The sequence below is a fragment of the Palaemon carinicauda genome, chromosome 2, assembly GCF_036898095.1.
Source record: "Palaemon carinicauda isolate YSFRI2023 chromosome 2, ASM3689809v2, whole genome shotgun sequence".
Classification (NCBI taxonomy): domain Eukaryota; kingdom Metazoa; phylum Arthropoda; class Malacostraca; order Decapoda; family Palaemonidae; genus Palaemon; species Palaemon carinicauda.
In genome coordinates, this window is record NC_090726.1 from 150,786,783 (window position 1) to 150,805,759 (window position 18,977).

Here is an 18,977-nt window from a genome sequence, read left to right on the forward strand (position 1 = left end):
TAGCTTTCATAATGAGTCCCAAGAAAGTAATGAGTGTTAAGGGGAAGGAGAAGAGGAAAACAGTGCGAACAACGATCGAGTTGAAGAAGGAAATTATAGCGAAATATGAGAATGGTGTACGAGTGTCCGATTTAGCGGTAGAATACGGAATGGCGAAGTCGACCATTTCTACGTTTTTAAAGCATAAAGAAATGATTAAGAAGGCGAATGTTGCAACGGGAGTTACGGCGGTAACTAAGCAAAGGCCACAAGTGATTGAGGAGATGGAAAAGTTGCTTTTAATATTTATTAAAGAAAAACAGTTGGCCGGGGAAAGTGTTAGTGAAGCGTTCATTTGTGAAAAAGCGTTGCATATCTATGAAGAATTAGTGAAGAAAAGTCCGAGTACCAGTGAAAGTGATTCATTTACATTTAAAGCGAGCAGGGGTTGGTTTGAAAAGTTTCGTAATAGAACAGGTATTCATCGTGTTACTAGGCATGGGGAGGCAGCTAGTTCGGATCAAATTGCAGCCGATAAATACGTGGGGGAATTCGATCGGTACATAAATGAACAAAATTTGATCGCACAACAAGTCTTTAATTGTGATGAGACTGGGTTATTTTGGAAGAAAATGCCAGCCAATACGTACATTACCAAGGACGAGACGAAGATGCCAGGTCACAAGCCAATGAAAGATAGGCTAACATTGTTGCTGTGTGCAAATGCAAGTGGCGATTGCAAGATCAAACCCTTGTTAGTGTACCACTCGGACAACCCCCGGGTGTTCAAACGAAATAATATTTGTAAAAGTGCACTACCAGTTATGTGGCGCTCGAACACTAAATCTTGGGTCACAAGACAATTCTTTACTGAGTGGATAAACGAAGTGTTTGCCCCCCAGGTTAAGGCTTACCTCATTGAAAAGAGCTTGCCAATGAAATGTCTTCTGGTTATGGACAATGCTCCTGCACATCCTCCAGGTCTCGAGGATGACTTGAAAGAAGAATACAGCTTTATCAAAATCAAATTCTTGCCCCCCAATACTACTCCCATACTCCAGCCCATGGACCAACAGGTCATTTCAAACTTCAAAAAACTCTATACCAAGGCCCTTTTCAGAAAGTGTTTTGAAGTGACCAGTGACACGAAGTTGACCCTAAAGGAATTCTGGAAGGAACACTTCAGCATCCTCAACTCTGTTAACATGATTGACCAAGCTTGGCGAGGTGTGACCTATAGGACATTGAACTCTGCCTGGCGTAAGCTGTGGCCATCATGTGTCACAGAGAGGGAGTTTGAAGGTTTCCAACCAGAGGCGGGTCCAAGCACTGCTACCCCTGTAATTTCTGATGACACTGATGTCGTTGAGGAAATTGTTGTCATGGGCAGGAGTTTGGGGCTTGAGGTCGACAAGGATGATATTGATGAGCTTGTAGAAAGCCATTCTACCGAGTTGACTGTGGAGGAATTGTTGCACCTGCAACAACAACAGCAGCAGGATCTGATTGTGGAGCAGGAATCTTCAGAAGAGGATGAGGTAAGGGAGGATGTTCCAAGTTCTCTCATCAATGAAATTTGTTCCAAGTGGGCAGATGTGCAGGCTTTTGCTGAAAAATACCACCCAGAAATTGCAGTAGCAAACCGGGCAGTGCATATGTTTAATGATAGTGTCATGTATCATTTTCGAAGAATACTGCAGAGGAGGAAGAAACAATTAACAATAGACCAGTTTTTCACAAAAGAAAAGAAAGCTGCTACATCAAAGCCTGTTTCTCCTCCAAAGAAGAGACAAAGAAGAGAAGAAACCCCTGAAATAGATCTGCCCACCCTTTCATTGGAGAGAGAAACAACTCCTGAAGGAGAACTACCCCGCCACATCATGGAAGGGGACTCTCCTTCCAAGCAGTAACCTCCCCCTTCCATCCTCTCCACATCCATCCCTGTATGCCATCGAACCGCTGCTCAAAGGTATGTTCACTACAGTACAGAAAATGGTTTAAAATTGTTTTATTTTAGTACAGTAAATGGTTTAAAATTGTTTTATAGGATTTTCTGACCAATTTCATACACATTTAGATAATTATTGTTGTTTAGGTACACGTTTTATTAATATTTTGGGCCTGTTCGAGTGCTTGGGAACGGAATAGAATATATACCATTATTTCTTATGGGGAAAAAAAATTCGGTACTCGAACAAATCGGAGGTCGAACACGGATCTCGAACGGATTATGGTCGAGTACCGAGGTATCACTGTACTATTGTCCTTTTTTCGGACTGGAACAATGGGTGAAGACCAAGGAGAGATGCTGGGTTCAATAATACCCAGTTCATGCAACTCCTTGCACTGTTCCTCGATGGCGTCAGCGACGGGTTTGGCAAACCGTCGAACTCTCTGATAAATGGGCGTCTCGTCATACAGGTGGATGCGTATTGGTGTGCTTGAACACTCTCCCACATCATCATCACCAGTACTGATGACTGGAAGATGACGTCGAAGCATTTGACAAAACTGGTCCTTCTGAGAAGAGTCCAGTTCGTCGGAGATAGACAGATTGTCTATCTCTTCCAATACGCTCGGTTCAGGAGTCATGTCACACTCCTGTGCTATCAGGCAGGATAGAGGAGCATCCACCATTGCCATGGTGAACATCTTCCCCAAGAGATCGCCCTTCTTGATCTTGGCAGTTTCTTCAGATGAACCCTTGACTAAAACTGAGGCTTTTTTGTCTTTCAGTTCAAGGATGCCAGGAATTGCTGTAACTTTCCTTGACAGACCAGGGGTTATGATGTCGCCATCATAATACATTCCCGGCCAACAGTTGGTCGGACAAGCAGGGCACCTAAAAGACGTGTCAAGTCCCTTAGGAAAGTTAACACTAACTGGAACAAGTACTGGCTCAATACTGGCAATCCTCATTGAATCGGCTGCGTGGACCTCAAGTGCGTAAAGCACTTGCTGACAACAGGCTCCATGTATCGGGACATAATACTCCCAAAGAGGCTCTTGGGGAGTACTGCCAACGCTCCGCCGATTTCGGGCTCCGTCAACTATCACCCAATTTGCTCTCAAGAACTGGTAACCAAGCACTACGTGCTCAGCCATAGTCCCTGAAGGCACTACATGGAACACACCTGGGGCGAATGTCATTCCATGCAGTATAGAGGTCAACAGTACAGTACCTAGGGTCTTAGGTCCTGTTTGCCCTAAACGCTTCAGTCCAATGGTGTTGGGTACCATCTGCAGCTGGTAATCCTGTACTACTCTCGATGACAGGAGGTTGACCTCAGCTCTGGAGTCAATGAGAGCATCCAATGCTCCCGATGGAAACTCAGACATGGTCACTGGGACAACCATGAGTGGTACAGGAGCCAACTGCGCCAGGTTAACCCTACGTAAGGTTTTCAATACTGCCTCAGCTTCTGCTTTCTCCCTGGAGGAGTCAGTTGGAGAAGCTCTGGACTGTGTCGAGGACAGGTTATCACAGGCCAATCCTGAAAGAGCCATTGGAGGTGCAATGACTTCTTCAGGTTGAGGGGTAACCTTGGAAATCGAGATTTCCGAGGCTGCCGCAGGAATACTAGGAGCATGCGCCCCAGCACTCACACCCTCCTTCGATGTAGCCCCATCTTCTACATCGAAGGCCTGGTGTTTAAAGCCCTATGATACTCCTCAGTTCTTGACTTCCTGGGCTTTGCCCTCTTGCTCTTCTTCTTCTTCCCCACAGTCCGAGAAGGAGCACTGGACTCGCTCCCACTTCGGGTCTCCCGGCTACTGGTTGATCCAGAATAGGACGACGGGGTCGGAGTAGCATTCACCGGTACTACTCTCCACCTTGAAGGAGTCTGGACAGAGGTAGTCTCCCTCCCAGGGCTGCGGGCATTAGCTGTATTCTGGACAGGTGATCTGCTCATAACCGGTGCCTGTCGTCCACACTGTGCCACATGATGGTTGGACGAGCCACAACGTAGGCAGAGGTTGAGGCGTCTGCGACACTCGTCCACAAAGTGCCCTGGTTTTCGGCACCAGGTACAGTACCTCCTCTGGAACTGAAGAGATCTATCCGGGGTACGCGATGGTGACAGGTGCACTTCCACAGGTGCAGGTTTTGGGACAGGTCGAGGAGGAGTGCGTGAATACGCTCTGTCAGGTCCAGGTGAACGGCTGGGAGCAGCCATGGCAACCCTGTCGGCATACGAGCCGTGCCATGACTGTCCCACACGACTGATGGCCAAATCCTGTGCCTTCTGGCTTCGCTGACGGGATGCCTCGTCGAGAACACTCAACAGGTGCAAAACATCCTGCCAAGTGGCCTGACGGCCAGCGGAGACATTAATGGTGGCCAGAGACTGTTCCAGCCAACTCGCAGCTTTGCTTGGAACAGTTCTGAGGAGCTTCCGCCTAAGCTCCCTTCGGTCCAAACTACGGCGAGAATAGGCAGACCTGTACAGGGAGGCCAACCGGACGGCGTAAATTTTCAGCAGTTCGCCCTCGCCACAGGTGGCACTGCTGAACCGGGCCTTCCTGCCCGCATCACGCCTCTCTCGGGCTTCACGGCACCAGTCAAGGAGGCGTTCCTCCATGACGGGGTATGAGATCTCGGGACCCCCCATGGCTGAGAAGGCCTCATGGATTTCTCCCTTCAGAAATCTTCCAAGGTCAACAGTCCACCGGCCAGAGCTTCCCGCGGTATACTTACTTGCACAGTAGGCCTCGAAATCTCTCAGGAAGGGAAAACTTTTTGACAGGTCACCATTGCCCCATTCCCCTCCTCGCAAACACATTAAAGAATGGCTGTTGGGAAAAAAGGGAAGAGTCTTCACAGAAGGGTTCAAGATCCCGAAGATTCCATCTTCCAAGGCGAATCAACCGCATCTACTATCAGTCGGGACTCCTCACAGGGAACCTTTGGTCCTTTTCTCTTCAGGAGGTTATCTGACAGTACCACTGTCAGCAAACATGATCTGAACGTTGCAAATGGCTTATCATTAGCTCGCAAATCTCTAATTGCCAGAACGCTGATCACTAGCTCACCGACCGCTGTTCACTAGTCCGCTGATCGCTGATTTCTAGCTCATTTTCCACCAATGAGAAATCATCAACCAAATGATCGCTTGATCACCGTTTTCTGATCGCTAGCTTGCCAATCGCCAGATCGCCAATTGCTAGCTCATCTTTCTCTGATCATCGACCTCCAGTCTTGCTAATTGCTAACGATCTCCGATTGCTAGCATGCCGATCACCGATTGCTAGTCAATAACCAGTCATCAGCTTGCTGATCACTAGATCGCCAATGGCCAGCTAGTTTTTCTTTGATCATTGACCTCAGCTCGCTGATCTCTGACCAGCCAATTGTCAGCTTGCTGATCTCTAGCTCACCGATCACCAGTCCGCGATCGAGCGCTGATCATCAAGGGCTCACCGATCACCAACTGACGATCATTAAACCATTCTGCTGTCTCTCAGGGCTCTCCAAGCCGATTACCAACTCAGTAATCGCCAACCTTCCTTGGCTGACTAACGAGACAGCCTTCCTCTGCCTGTCAGTTACCATCTTCAGCTCACAGATCGCCGATTCACCGATCATCGGCAGTTCGCCGATTCACCGATCATCGACAGTTCGCCGATTCACTGATCATCGGCAGTTCGCCGTTCACCAGCAGTTCGTCAGTCAGACTTACTAGTCAACCTCTGCCCGTGGTTCCCTAGATCGGAAGGCAAACAACACACTTCTCGCTACTTGCTGTTCGCCATCACACCAATCGACTAAAGCGATCGACAGCCGCCATCAGCGGTTTGTCGACAGGTGACTACTCACGAGCACTCTCCAACTGCACAGTAGCCATGATACCCAGCCGTTAACCATTGATTAACATTTGCGAGACCGATGTTGTTCTGAGGAATAGCATCAATCCCATCAGGGCGCATGGTAGGGATAAGTGTTGCCTTACTTTTATCAGTTAAAGGAGTTCTTTCCCAGGGAAGAATCCTTACATAGGGTATCACATCCCATCCTTTCCACCACGAGTCAAGACCCCAGCGTCAGCAATCTCCCATGGAGCTGTCCCTGTGGGTCGATGTCCACACCATGTTGGAGGAGTTCGGACAAAGGCTAAGACCACAGGTCTTATTGTGCACGCTGGACCTAAAGGACGCATACTTCCAGGCCCAAACCATCCATCTTCTAGGAAGGGTTGGAGATTCAGTCTAGACAAACAAGAAACACCAGTTCAGGGCACTGTGCTCCGGTCTTTCCACAAAACCTTCTCATCAAAGACAGGCTTAGAAAAGTCACAAGACCCTTTCTCAAGATGAGAACTCCCAGCCCAGAATGACTATTTTTCCTCAGTCACCTATCATCTCTGGCCTGGCTAGCCTCCAACAGCCGCCTCAGGATTTGTTCTCTCCAGTGGCAGCTTGAGTCCGATTGGAATCAGGCCTTCAATTCCCTGGACAATCTGACCCCCATGGGACCAGAAGTTTGGACAAACCTCACGGAGTGGGTGTCAGTCGTGAATCTATGGTGTGGTATAACCTTCTCATCCTTCCCCACCCCTCGTTCTTGATGCTGTGCTTAACCCTTTTACCCCCAGGCTATTTGGAACTTTCCAACCCTTAACCCCCAGGTGTTTTTTTTTTTTTTTCAAGCACATTTTGCAATATATATTTTTTAAATTGCTCTAACAGCCTTAATTTTTGTCATAGAGAGGTCAGGTTGGTCTCATTCTTTTGGAAAATGCCTGAAGTTTCTCATAAAGTTATAAAAAATATGCAAAAAAAAATGTAAATAGTAGTATTTTGCAAACTTGGGGTAAAGGGATGAGTTTTGTGAAACGTACCAGTATGTCCATTGGGGGTAAAAGGGTTAGACACATCCAAAGAAGGGAGGAGGGACCATAGTGCTGCACCACACGACCTCAGGCCTCTGGACAGAGTCCGAAAATACCTTCACTCAAGTCTCTTAAAGGATGAAGGCCAACTTTCCGGTCCTTCAACAGCCTTATCAGTTCCTAAAGGGCCACTCAGTGATGTGATGAGTGACAACACCACATAGGGGCTCACATCAACAAGCAAGAAGGAACTTGCTCGCAGCCTCTTCCCATCTAACATTATAATAACTAAGATGGGCCAAAGTCCGCTCGGTACCACTATCAGCCGGCTTCATTCCAGACTAGAGGAAAGTGCTTGCCAACAATCTGTGCACAGCCTCTCAGATAAGGTGTACCGAATGGTCTTTGCATCACCTTGTAGCCAACAAAGTCCTGACTTTATGGGGTTTTCCAACTATGGATCTGTTCGCAACGCCCCTGAAACTCAGGATTCCGCTACTCCCCAGTCCTAGACCCCAAGGCTGTCTGGAAAGAAGCATGCCAACAACGGTGGGTGTAACAACGACGTTTACGTCTCGTCCCTGTTTTTGTCTGAAGAGAAGTGTACTCAACAAGGCTAGAACATCGGTCAGCCTCTCAAGGGTTCTCATAGCTCCTCTATGGCATTATGTAGAACGGTTTCCAAACCTCCTGCAGCTCCTGATAGAGCCTCTAAGAGAACCCTCTCCACGTCACAGACAACCACACTTCGACATCTACCATAAGCTATAGCTTCGCTATGATTGTACGCCTGGAGACTACCCAGTACCTTCTCTCTCAGAGAGGCTTTTTGCAATAAGTTGCGAAGAGGCTGTCTAGATATCTGAGGAATTCCTAAGCATCAGTCTACCAGGCAAAGTATAAAGTCTTCTGTGGTTGGTGTCATGGGAAAGTATATCTCTCCACTCGATACCTCTACAGTATTCAAGCAATAGCGGAATCCTCGAAAATATGCAGGAGGAAAAGACACCCTTTTCAGTTTCAGCAGGTAAAGACGATCACTGAACCTTGAGCCTCGCCTTCAAACTGAAAGGAAGGGACATCCCCTCATCGCTAGATCTCTACTAACTCATGTGGACTTACAACTTGCCTTTTCCCAGTCGGAATTGAGACCTCCCTCACGGAGCATGGTTCGAGTTCTCCGGTCTCTAAGGAGACCTCCCTATGTTCCACTTCACCAGGCAACAAATTTTCACCTGGTTTAGAAGACAGTGTTCCTACACATTTTGACAGCGGCCAAACGAGTCGAGGAACTTCATGGTCTGTCTATCGACATCACCCATTCATGAGAAGGGTCAAAGGCCAAGTTCAGTTTCGTCCCGAGTATGTTGCCAGACACAGTCTCCAGAGGTGACGGATCCTAGACAACAAGTCTCCACTCGGTAATTGACGATTCAGATCATCTGTTACTGTACCCGGGGTAAGGTTTGAGGCTCTACCTCAAGAGAACGGCAACAGCCCACCCGGGTTCCTTCTCTTGTCGTCAGCACTGGGAGAGACAAGAGGAGGATCATCAAAACATCATGTCTGCCAGATTCACAGAGTCTTCAATTACACTCTGAATCCACATCCTCATCCAACACGTCGACCCACAATGTTAGGGTCATAGATATGCCCCTGGCCTTTCTAGGCAGATTACTCTGTGACGCAGGTTCTACAAGCAAGGGTATAAATGCTCCAGGTGACTTTCACAACCTTTCTCCTGCTAGACATGTCCCATAGGAACTCGATACGATCTCTATCAGTCCTGTGGTGACCACACAACAGCTGGTTGTATACCTCAAGTTCCTTATAGGATAAGTAGCATAAGGTTGAGGGCACTGTTACCCGGTTTTAATCTGTGTGAATGAACAGGTTTGACTGGCTCTTATTCTTTTCTTCATCCTCCCCTCTCTTGGGGAAAGGAGCATCCTGGGTTCTCTGTATGAGCTGACCTCAAACCACTATAGGTAAACCATGCTTCCTTGTGAACTGTTGCCTCCCCATACCCTGGTGAGGTGGTACTTGGAAAGTCTAGGTTACAACTGTTTTTCCTACAAAAAGACTGAATAAGTTTACCTGAGCAGTCACACTTCTAAATATCTCAACACAGAGCTTGCGTAGGCTGCGGACCTTGCGTAGCAAGGTTTTAGCGAGGCGCAGAGACTCCTTATTTTGAGTACTAATATACTTAGATAAGGAGCCCCCGGGTAAAGCCAAAAGCCAGATTGGCAGGGACGTCCATCCTTCCTAATGGGTGAGTCGCCCCTAAATAGATAGCGTATATTTGTACTCCAGTCACGGAACAAATGACAAATATGTAGATAATTTGTATTTTTCCTAACAATTCAAACCTTAGCTTTTTAAATATTTAACTTAGCCGGTGAATATATAATAGCTGCAACTCTGCGGCTCGACAGAAAACACTAAAAAAACTCGCGAGCGATCGCTATAAAGGTTGCGGGTGTGCCCACCAGCGCCAACTGTCGGCCAGATACCACTCTTGTATGTAAACAAAACCTTCAATTCTTCTCTGTCGACGTTGACGACAAGACGTATTCATACTCGCTGTAGAACCTGGAGTTTTCTTAACATATTTGGTGAAGTACTTCATTTTGGTTTGAGCTTTCGCAGTACAGGTGTTTTATCTTCAACTTAAATCTTGAACTCGTTTTTGGATAGATTTAATTTTTGATGACTTTGGATTGTTTTTTGGACTTTCCTTGACTTTTAAATGGCCGACCCTTCCCTCAGTACGGAAGTGTGTTTAGGCTTTTAGCAATTATCTTATCACGTTATAAATTAATTATAGATTTTCCTCTATATATTTTATATCTCAACCGCCTTTATTAGGCCTCTTTGATTAGCTTTCCATTTATAATAAACATCAAAATAAATTTTAATGATTTGTTTATATGCGACCTTTCCTGAGAGTAGGCGGTCCTAACTTGGAAACCGAAGTTAAACAACGTTGAGCCCTTTCAATCGTCAATAGCTTTTAAAGAGCTAATGATTTAAAACTTATTAAATGAATATTTTTTAATAGATATTTTATGAAAGATTTTCTTTGAATAGTCTTCGTACTGTTTCAAAGATGAACTAACGTTTAGTTTATTTATGCTACGCAGTTTGCGCTCTATCGTTACGATAGAGAGAGAGAGTATCACGGTTAGAGTAAATCGATTCTGACGTTTTGTTCATTCTTCTTTCAAAGCTTAAATGTTTTAAATTCTATTTTAAAGGAACTTTTTAATTGAAAAACCTTTCAGTTTTTTCCTTTGGTCAAATAACCTGTTTTTTTTGACGAAACGTAAGTGGGCTCTTCTCTTAGGTGCGAAATCAAGAGAGAGAGAGAGAGAGAGAGATAGAGACGGAGGGAGAGAGAGGAGAGAAAACGTTCCGATCTTTATCTCGTCCCAAGCGGGTAACGTTGTTCTCGAGTTACTCTCGTCCCTAGTCTCTGTACGGGGAGAAAGGATAAAACGTTTTTAGTTTTTTATTCTCGTCCCAAGGCAATGTACGGTGAGAGATTGAAAACGTAGTTTTGAATGAACTAGTGTTTAGTCTCTTCCCCAGCCACTGATTTTTTTATCTTAAAATATGTTTACTGTTTTTTGCTGGTATTAATGTGCTTACATTATACGACTGATTTCGCAATTACAACCTTTTGATGAGGGTAGAATTGCGTGCTTCAGGTAGAAATCAGTTTTATTCATACCTGATGTGAATTGTTAAAAAATTCGATTTCAGTGAAATAAGTGCAAAACAGAAAATCGTAGTGATAAAGTGATATTGCGCAAAGTGTTATCAGTGTTGCGACCGAGGGTTCGTCTGTTCGTGCCTGTCGTTCGCCTAGTCCGGGACCTCTTGCAAGCTCCCAAGCCCAGGGGAGAAGTAATGTCGTACGACTTATGGGTTCGAGAGGCCTTGATCAGCGAACAGACGTTCCCTCTATGGTATCGGGTGTATCTTACCAAGATCACCCCTACCATAAGGCGAGAGAGACGATTTTCTCCTCGTCATCCGAAGGCTTTTCGCATAAGAAACCGTGGAACAAGGTTTCGAGGCCCTTTAAGCGAAAGTCAGTCCTTTCAGGACAGGTCCAGCGTCCTGGTTTTAACCATTAGGACAGCTCTGACCCTATGCAGTCATCGGAAGACTGCTCGCCGCCTAACAAAAGCGTAACACAGACTCCGAGAGTCTTTTTGTAGGCAAGGTTTTGCGGTCACAGACGTTACCCTCGTCTCTTACCGCAACCATTCCCGTTGATCCTAAATGGGTTGTACGGCAAGACATGCAGAATAAGCTTGCCTCCCTTATGGAAGACTATTCTGCCAATAAGTCCGTTGAGCCTAGCCGTTTATCTCATCGAGATCCTGGCCTTCAGCCACCCTAACGTTCCTTTGTGCGTCCTGTTGACGTTGGCGTAGCCAAGTCACGTCAGTCAGGTTGTTTAGAACCACACTCGATGCGGTCTCGTGTGGATTTTCAGCACATTTGGACGTTAGGCCACTTGCTGATGCTCCTGTTGACGTTCAGGACGTTCGCTAACAATCGGAGTTGACTTGTTTGGACGCTGAGCGTCAACCTCCGCATTCTAGAGTTGTTTTGACTGCTCAGTCTAGGCGGTCAAAGCAGTCTCGAGTGGACGCTGTGCGTCCTCACGCACCTGTTGTTGTTGACAGTTCACAGACTGTCAAGCAGTTACATGACGTTGCGTCCTGGTCTCACGCACCTGTTGTTGTTGACAGTTCACAGACTGTCAAGCAGTTACATGACGTTGCGTCCTGGTCCGCTACTAATGCACCAGTGCGTGTGGACTCTGCTTGTAAAGCATTGCCACCACGGTAGGTCTCTCCCTTGCTTGAGACTCGGCTATTATCGGACAAGGTTCCTTCAGATGAGGAAGTTGCTGTTCCCCCTCCTACTGATATTCCCTTGAAGACTCTGTCAGACGGAGAGGAGCCTAAAGCTGCTTAGCCCTCTATGGACTTTAAATAAATCATGCTGATTTTTAAGGATCTTTGTCCGGATCTTTTTGTAACTGCTGCTCCTCGTTCGCCTAAACGTCAGAGCTTACACTAGGCCTAGCTACTTCGAAGCCGTTGTTTTATAAGCTAGTGCTCTCTCGCTCTTCTTAGAGAGCTTTACGTTGGCTAGGCGACTGGTTTATCACCAGGAGGAGTTTGGGGGAGACAGCCTTTGCTTTCCCTTCTTTTAAACTGGCTTATAGAGCGAGAGTCTGATATGACACGAGAGAAGTTCTCGGCTTGGGAGTTCCTGCCTCTGCCCAGATAGACTTCTCAAACCTCATAGACTCTCCCTGGCGCCTGGCCATGAGACGCTCCAAGATTTTACAGGTCGACTTCACAGCTATTTTCGAGCCTTTGAAGTTTTGCTGTACAATTATGTCATGCATAAACAAGGCTTTCAGGGATGGCTCCAATGATCTGACAGCCACGTTCTCTGCAGGAACAAGTCCCTCAGGGATGGCTCCATGATTTGGCAGCCATGTTCACTGCAGGAGAACGTAAGAGGCAAGTGCGCTCAATGTGTTCTTTGTCAAGACAAATTTCACGATGAAGTCTACCAGGCTGTCTTGACAGCATTTATGGAAGGCGACTGGATGGTCTCTCTCGACCTTCAGGAGGCATACTTCCACATTCCTATACACCCGGATTCCCAACCGTTTCTGAGGTTTGTTTACAGGAATGTGGGGTACCAGTTTCGAGCCCTGTGCTTTGGCCTCAGTCCTGCGCCTCTCGTGTTTACGAGGCTCATGAGGAATGTGGCAAAATCCCTCCATCTATCGGGGATCCGAGCCTCCCTGTACTTGGACGACTGGCTTCTCAGAGCATCGTCCAGTCTTCACTGTCTGCAGGATCTACATTGGACGTTGAATCTGGCCAGGGAGTTGGGACTTTTGGTCAACCTAAAAGTCCCAACTGATCCCATCCCAGATTATTCTATATTTGGGGATGGAGATTCGCAGTCAAGCCCTGCTCGAAGTCCAACTAATGCTGAAACGAAACGTTTATTCAGTCAGGAGTTGGAACAGTCTTGTAGGGACTCTCTCATCCCTGGAGCAGTTTGTCTCACTAGGGAGACTACACCTTCTGCCTCTCCGGTTCCATCTAGCCTTTCACTGGAACTAGGACAAGACATTAGAGACGGTATCATTCCCTGTCTCCGAACCAGTAAAGGCATGCCTGAAATGGTGGGACAGCAATATCAGTCTGAGAGAGGGACTATCCCTAGCAGTCAAGAACCCAAACCACGTGTTGTCCACAGACGCGTCGGATTTGGGTTGGGGTGCGACCCTGGACGGTCGGGAATGCTCGGGTCTGTGGACCTCAAGTCAGAAGAGCATGCACATCAACGGCAAGGAGCTTTTAGCAGTCCACTTGGCCTTGATGATATTAGAAGGCTTCTTCGAAACTTAGTGGTAGAGGCAACTCAGACAACACCACAACTTTGGCGTACATCTCCAAGCAAGGAGGCACACACTCCTTCACGCTGCTCGAGATCGCAAGGGACCTTCTCTTATAGTCAAGAATTCGAGGCATCTCCCTGTTGACGAGATTCATCCAGGGGGACTTGAACGTCTTGGCAGACTGTCTCAGTCGGTGGGGTCAGGTGATACCCACGGAATGGACCCTCCACAATGACGTGGGCAAGAGTCTTTGGGCTACTTGGGGTCAACCCACCATAGACCTCTTTGCCTCCTCGTTGACCAAAAGGTTACCAATCTATTGCTCTCCAGTCCTAGATACATAAGCAATCTACATAGACGCGTTTCTACTGGATTGGTCTTTTCTGGACTTATATGCATTCCCACCATTCAAGATAGTCAACAAGGTACTGCAGAAGTTCGCCTCTCACGAAGGGACAAGGTTGACGTTGGTTGCTACCCTCTGGCCCGCGAGAGAGTGGTGCACCGAGGTACTTCAATGGCTGGTAGACTTTCCAAGAAGTCTTCCTCTAACGGTAGATCTGTTACGTCAGCCCCACGTAAAGAATGTCCATCAAAGCCTCCCCGCTCTTCGTCTGACTTCCTTCAGACTATCGAAAAACTCTCAAGAGCTAGAGGCTTTTCGAAGGAGGCAGCCAGTGCGATTGCAAGAGCTAGGAGAGCTTCTACCATTAGAGTATACCAGTCGAAGTGGGAAGTCTTTCGAGACTGGTGCAAGTCAGCATCTGTGTCCTCGTCCAGTACCTCTGTAGCCCAAATCGCAGATTTTCTTTTACATCTGAGAAAGGTTCACTCCCTTTCAGCTCCCACGATTAAGGGCTACAGGAGCATGTTGGCTTCGGTCTTTCGACATAGAGTCTTAGATCTTTCCAACAATAAAGATCTCCAAGATCTCCTTAAGTCTTTCGAGACCTCTAAGGAACGTCGTTTGGCAACTCCTGGATGGAACTTAGACGTGGTCCTAAGGTTCCTCATGTCAGACAGGTTTGAGCCATTACATTCAGCCTCCCTGAAGGATCTCACCCTCAAGACACTTTTCCTAGTGTGCTTGGCTTCGGCTAAAAGGGTCAATGAACTTCATGCCTTCAGTAAGAACATCGGCTTTTCTACAGAAAAAAGCCACTTGTTCACTTCAACTTGGTTTCCTGGCCAAAAATGAACTGCCTTCTCGTCCTTGGCCTAAATCTTTTGATATTCCTTGCTTATCAGAGATCGTAGACAACGAACTGGAAAGAGTATTATGTCCTGTTAGAGCTCTTAAGTTCGATTTAGCTCGTACCTAGTCATTACGAGGGAAATCTGAGGCATTATGGTGCTCAGTTAAGAAACCTTCATTGCCTATGTCAAAGAATGCTTTGTCATATTTTATCAGATTTTTTTAATACGAGAAGCTCATTCTCACTTGAATGAGAAAGACCGATGTTTGCTTAAGGTTAAGACGCACGAAGTTAGAGATATAGCAACCTCCGTGGCCTTCAAGCAAAATAAATCTCTGCAAAGTATTATGGACGCGACTTTTTGGAGAAGCAAGTCAGTGTTCGCGTCATTTTACTTAAAAGATGTCCAGACTCTTTACGAGGACTGCTACACACTGGGTCCATTCGTTGCAGCGAGTGCAGTAGTGGGTGAGGGTTCTACCACTACACTTCCCTAATTCCAATATCCTTTTAATCTGTCTCTTGAAATGTTTTTAATATTGTTTTATGGGTTGTTCGGAAGGCTAAGAAGCCTTTCGCATCCTGGTTGATTTGGCGGGTGGTCAAAGTCATTTCTTGAGAGCGCCCAGATTAGGGGTTTGATGAGGTCCTGTTGTATGGGTTGCAACCCTTGATACTTCAGCTCCTGGGAGTCTTTCAGCATCCTAAGAGGATCGCTGGGCTCCGTGAGGAAGACAGACTTACAAGGCAGAGTAATCGTCTAAGTCAACTTCCTTACCAGGTACCTATATATTTTGGTTTTGTTATATTGATAACTGTCAAAATGAAAAAACTCTTAGCTTATACGCTGTAAACATAATTAACTCTGGTCTCTACCCACCTCCTTGGGTGTGAATCAGCTATTATATATTCACTGGCTAAGTTAAATATTTAAAAATGATATTTTAATTATAAAATAAATTTTTGAATATACTTACCCGGTGAATATATAAATTAAATGACCCTCCCTTCCTCCCCAATAGAGACGCAGCGGGACGAGAAGAATTGAAGGTTTTGTTTACATACAAGAGTGGTATCTGGCCGACAGTTGGCGCTGGTGGGCACACCCGCAACCTTTATAGCGATCGCTAGCGAGCTTTTTGAGTGTGTTTTCTGTCGAGCCGCAGAGTTGCAGCTATTATATATACACCGGGTAAGTATATTCAAAAATTTATTTTATAATTAAAATATCATATTTATAGAAACTTGCTTGCCAGCCCTATCCCCCTTGAAGTCCTACCTTCAAGTAAAGTGAGCAAAATGTCTGGTGTGTGAGCGGTACCAAGCCCCCCCCCCCCCCCCCACCCCGCCCCTGCTAACTAGCGGTATGGGCATTTAACCCTTGCTAAATTTTAATGGCTCGTCATTTCAGCTTCACCGAAAGTAATACCCCTAAATAAATAGCTAAGGTTTGTATCATTAGGAAAAATATACATTATCTACGAATTTGTCATATTCCTATTAAAGGACTCAAGTTTGTGTCGTTAGGTAAATTAACATCACTTTAAAAAAAATCTTTTTTTTATATTTAAATCTTTGATATTGGTATGATTTCAGGTAGTGTGCCATCATTGGGAGCAGGCCTGCTTTTTGGCTCAGTGTTAGGATATGGAGCATACCAGCTAAGTGCAAATCCTTCCAACTACTACCTTACTCTAGGCACAAGCACAGTTTTAGGCGGCATGATGGGAATGCGATATCTTAACTCTGGGAAATTCATGCCTCCCGGTCTTATTGCTGTTTTAAGGTAAAATCTGTCTTTTTATGAAATTGAATGAATGTTTAATACAAATAGTGCGATAGATTGTATTGCTGTTGTCCTTTGTTCTTATGCAAATATAAAACTTTCATCCTTTAAATAGTTGTATGACTTCAGCCCAGAGTGGAACACCCTTTTGATTGTTAATGAGATAGTTGAGGGGAAGTATCTTCTACCTGTTAGTCAATTTAGACAAGTCACTTTTGACAAGTCACTTTTGACTGGCTGCAAGCAATATGCATTGAATTATTCTGCCTCTCAAATTTTGGTCGGAATGCGATACCTGTATATCAAATTTCTCAAAACCTGCCATTGATCACCACCTTTGTTCCGTAACTGGAATACAAAGCACGCTATTTAATAGGGGTATTACTTTTGTCGTAGCTGAAATGACGAGCCATTAAAATTTAACAAGGGTTTACTACCCACACCGCTAGTTAGCGGGTGTAGGGGAGGGTAGCTTGCTAACCCTCCCCCCTCACACACACACCTGTGCTTGAACTCACTTTGCTCTCGGCTCGGATGGTAGTCGGGCGTGTCCGCTGTCATCCTCGCCGCTCATTGGCAGCCATTAATGCTTTTTTGCTTTTTCTTTGACAATTTTGTGTGTGAAGTTGGCCTCTGCTATTATGCGCACCTGCCCTGGATTACCCAACCGCCCCTGTGGAACATTCATGTCGGCGGTCGAGACCGACCCTCACACCCTTTGTCCTTCCTGTAGAGGTCAACGGTGTGATAGCGATAGCAAGTATAGTGAGTGTAGGGATTGGTCTACTTCCCAGTGGGAGAGGTTTTCGCGGTGACGGAAGAAGTCCAAACGGGATATTTCTCCTTCGAAGGTTTCTTTGAAAGGAGAAAAACCCAAGGCCTCTTCTTCCGTTGCTCAAACCTCCTCCAAAGCTCCCACTCGGTCGGTCTCTTTCGAGAGACCGTCGAGTGGTAGCGTAGACCGTTGTACTGTTTTCCAAACTCAGGGTTTGAGAGATGGCATTGCTTACCCTAGCGAAACAACTCCACCTCTCCCCCCCGGGGAGGATTTGTCACTAATCCCTTTATTTCAGCTTTGGTCTTCCTTGGGGCTCGAGGGTTCGCCCTCCAAGGAAGTCTTACTTGACTGCATCCGATTGGGTGCCGCTGTCAAGCAATCGCCGCCTCCGGCAGAGGTTGATCCTTTGTTGATTCTCGACGTTGTGGTGTCAGAGGTATCCAATGCGTTATCACCCATCACCTCTGCCTCTTCAAACCCTACAGTAGCTGTTGGCTTAGTTTCTCCCGTTCCTGTTCAACCAACGAGGGAGAAACTAAGTCCAACAGTCTCCTGCTAGTGTTTCTCCCCCTCGGGGGAGTTCACTTACAGAGACTCCTCTTCGGAGGACTGCAGAAGGTCAGCTTGCTGATCCAACGGCCCCCAGAGGGCATATTCGTCGCAAGGCTTGCCTTCCTCTTCGCCAGAGAGACCTTCCTTCACCTGGGGTGAGGAGGCGCCTCTTTGGTTCTACATATTCGTTGCAGTCCCCCGCAGAGGAGCCTCGCCATCGATCACCGACTGTTCCTGCTTTAGTCCTGGACCTTTCTGCGGATCGTTCGCGATCCCCTTCGGTGGAAGGTCGTCCTTTTAAAGGACACGTCGACCTTCCACCCGTCAGACCTGCCGATCTGCCGTCGCCTTTCCTGGATGCTGATGCGCTTGACACGCCCACGAAACCTGACCTCCACGCTCGTCAGGCCTCGTCATCTAACCCTAATACAGGTTATCAAGGGCGCATGCGCCAACGCACGCATACTTCCCATACGCGCTATGCACCTGAGCATACGCGCCCACGTTCTCCTGCACGCCAGGCTTTGCCTGAGCAAACAGATACTCGCCCACGCCCAGCTGCGCGCCAACTCTCACCTGCGCGTCAGCGCTCCTCTGCGCGCCATCAACCTCCTACGCGCCAGTGGTCTCCTGCGCGCCAGCGCCCACGCCCAGCAGTCATCTCTCCTGCGCGCCCACGATCTTCTGATCTGGGCGCTGTTGGGAAGTCTAAGTTGACTTCTCCTATGCGCCAGCGCTCGCCAACGCTCCAGCACTCGCCTACGTGCCAGCTTTCTCCAGCTCGCCAGCGCTCGCCATCGTACCGACACGCGCATTCACATGCACCACGCATCCATGAGGATACGCGCCCTCGCCCATCCTCTCCTGCAGTTGCGCGCCATCATTCTGACGCACGCCCACGAGCAGCACAGGCTTCAACTGCGCGCCCGCGTGCCAGGGGTATCTCTCCTGCGCGCGCTCGCCCTACGACTTCTTCAGGGACACGCAAGCTCTCGCCCGCGGGCCTGCGCACTCAACGCCCTGATCCTGCGCACGCAAATATTCTCTCCCGCGTGCGCTCCTGTGCGGCCACAGTCTCCCGTGTGCGCTCCTGTGCGCCATCAGTGTCCCGCGTGCGCGCACGCCCGCACGCGCACCAGCAGTCTCCCGCGCGCGATTCCTGGTATTCTCCATCGCGCGAACACCATTACGTGCCCCCGCGTGAGACTGCTGAATAACGCACGGCAAGGTCGCCATCGCCTCATTCCCCTCCCCGCAAACGCATAACAGCGCGTATTGTGGCGGAAGGGAAACATCCAGAGGGGTCCAGGATCCCTAAGCCTTTCCAGGCGAACCCACCTATGAGAACTCCTCCCAGGGATCCTTCTATCCCTGTCCCTTCAGAGGGGGTGTCTGACAGCGCGTC

At 47.4% G+C, this 18,977-nt stretch overlaps 1 protein-coding gene across 2 annotated transcripts in view; it reads left to right on the top strand.

The window, feature by feature from the left end:
- Positions 1-18,977, top strand: part of LOC137627891 (transmembrane protein 14C) — an 84,646-nt gene that overhangs the window by 38,689 nt on the left and 26,980 nt on the right. For both annotated transcript variants that reach the window (XM_068359340.1, XM_068359332.1), the window contains exon 2: positions 16,053-16,242. In XM_068359340.1, coding sequence (XP_068215441.1) covers positions 16,053-16,242 — 190 coding nt within the window. The remainder of the gene's footprint in view (positions 1-16,052; positions 16,243-18,977) is intronic.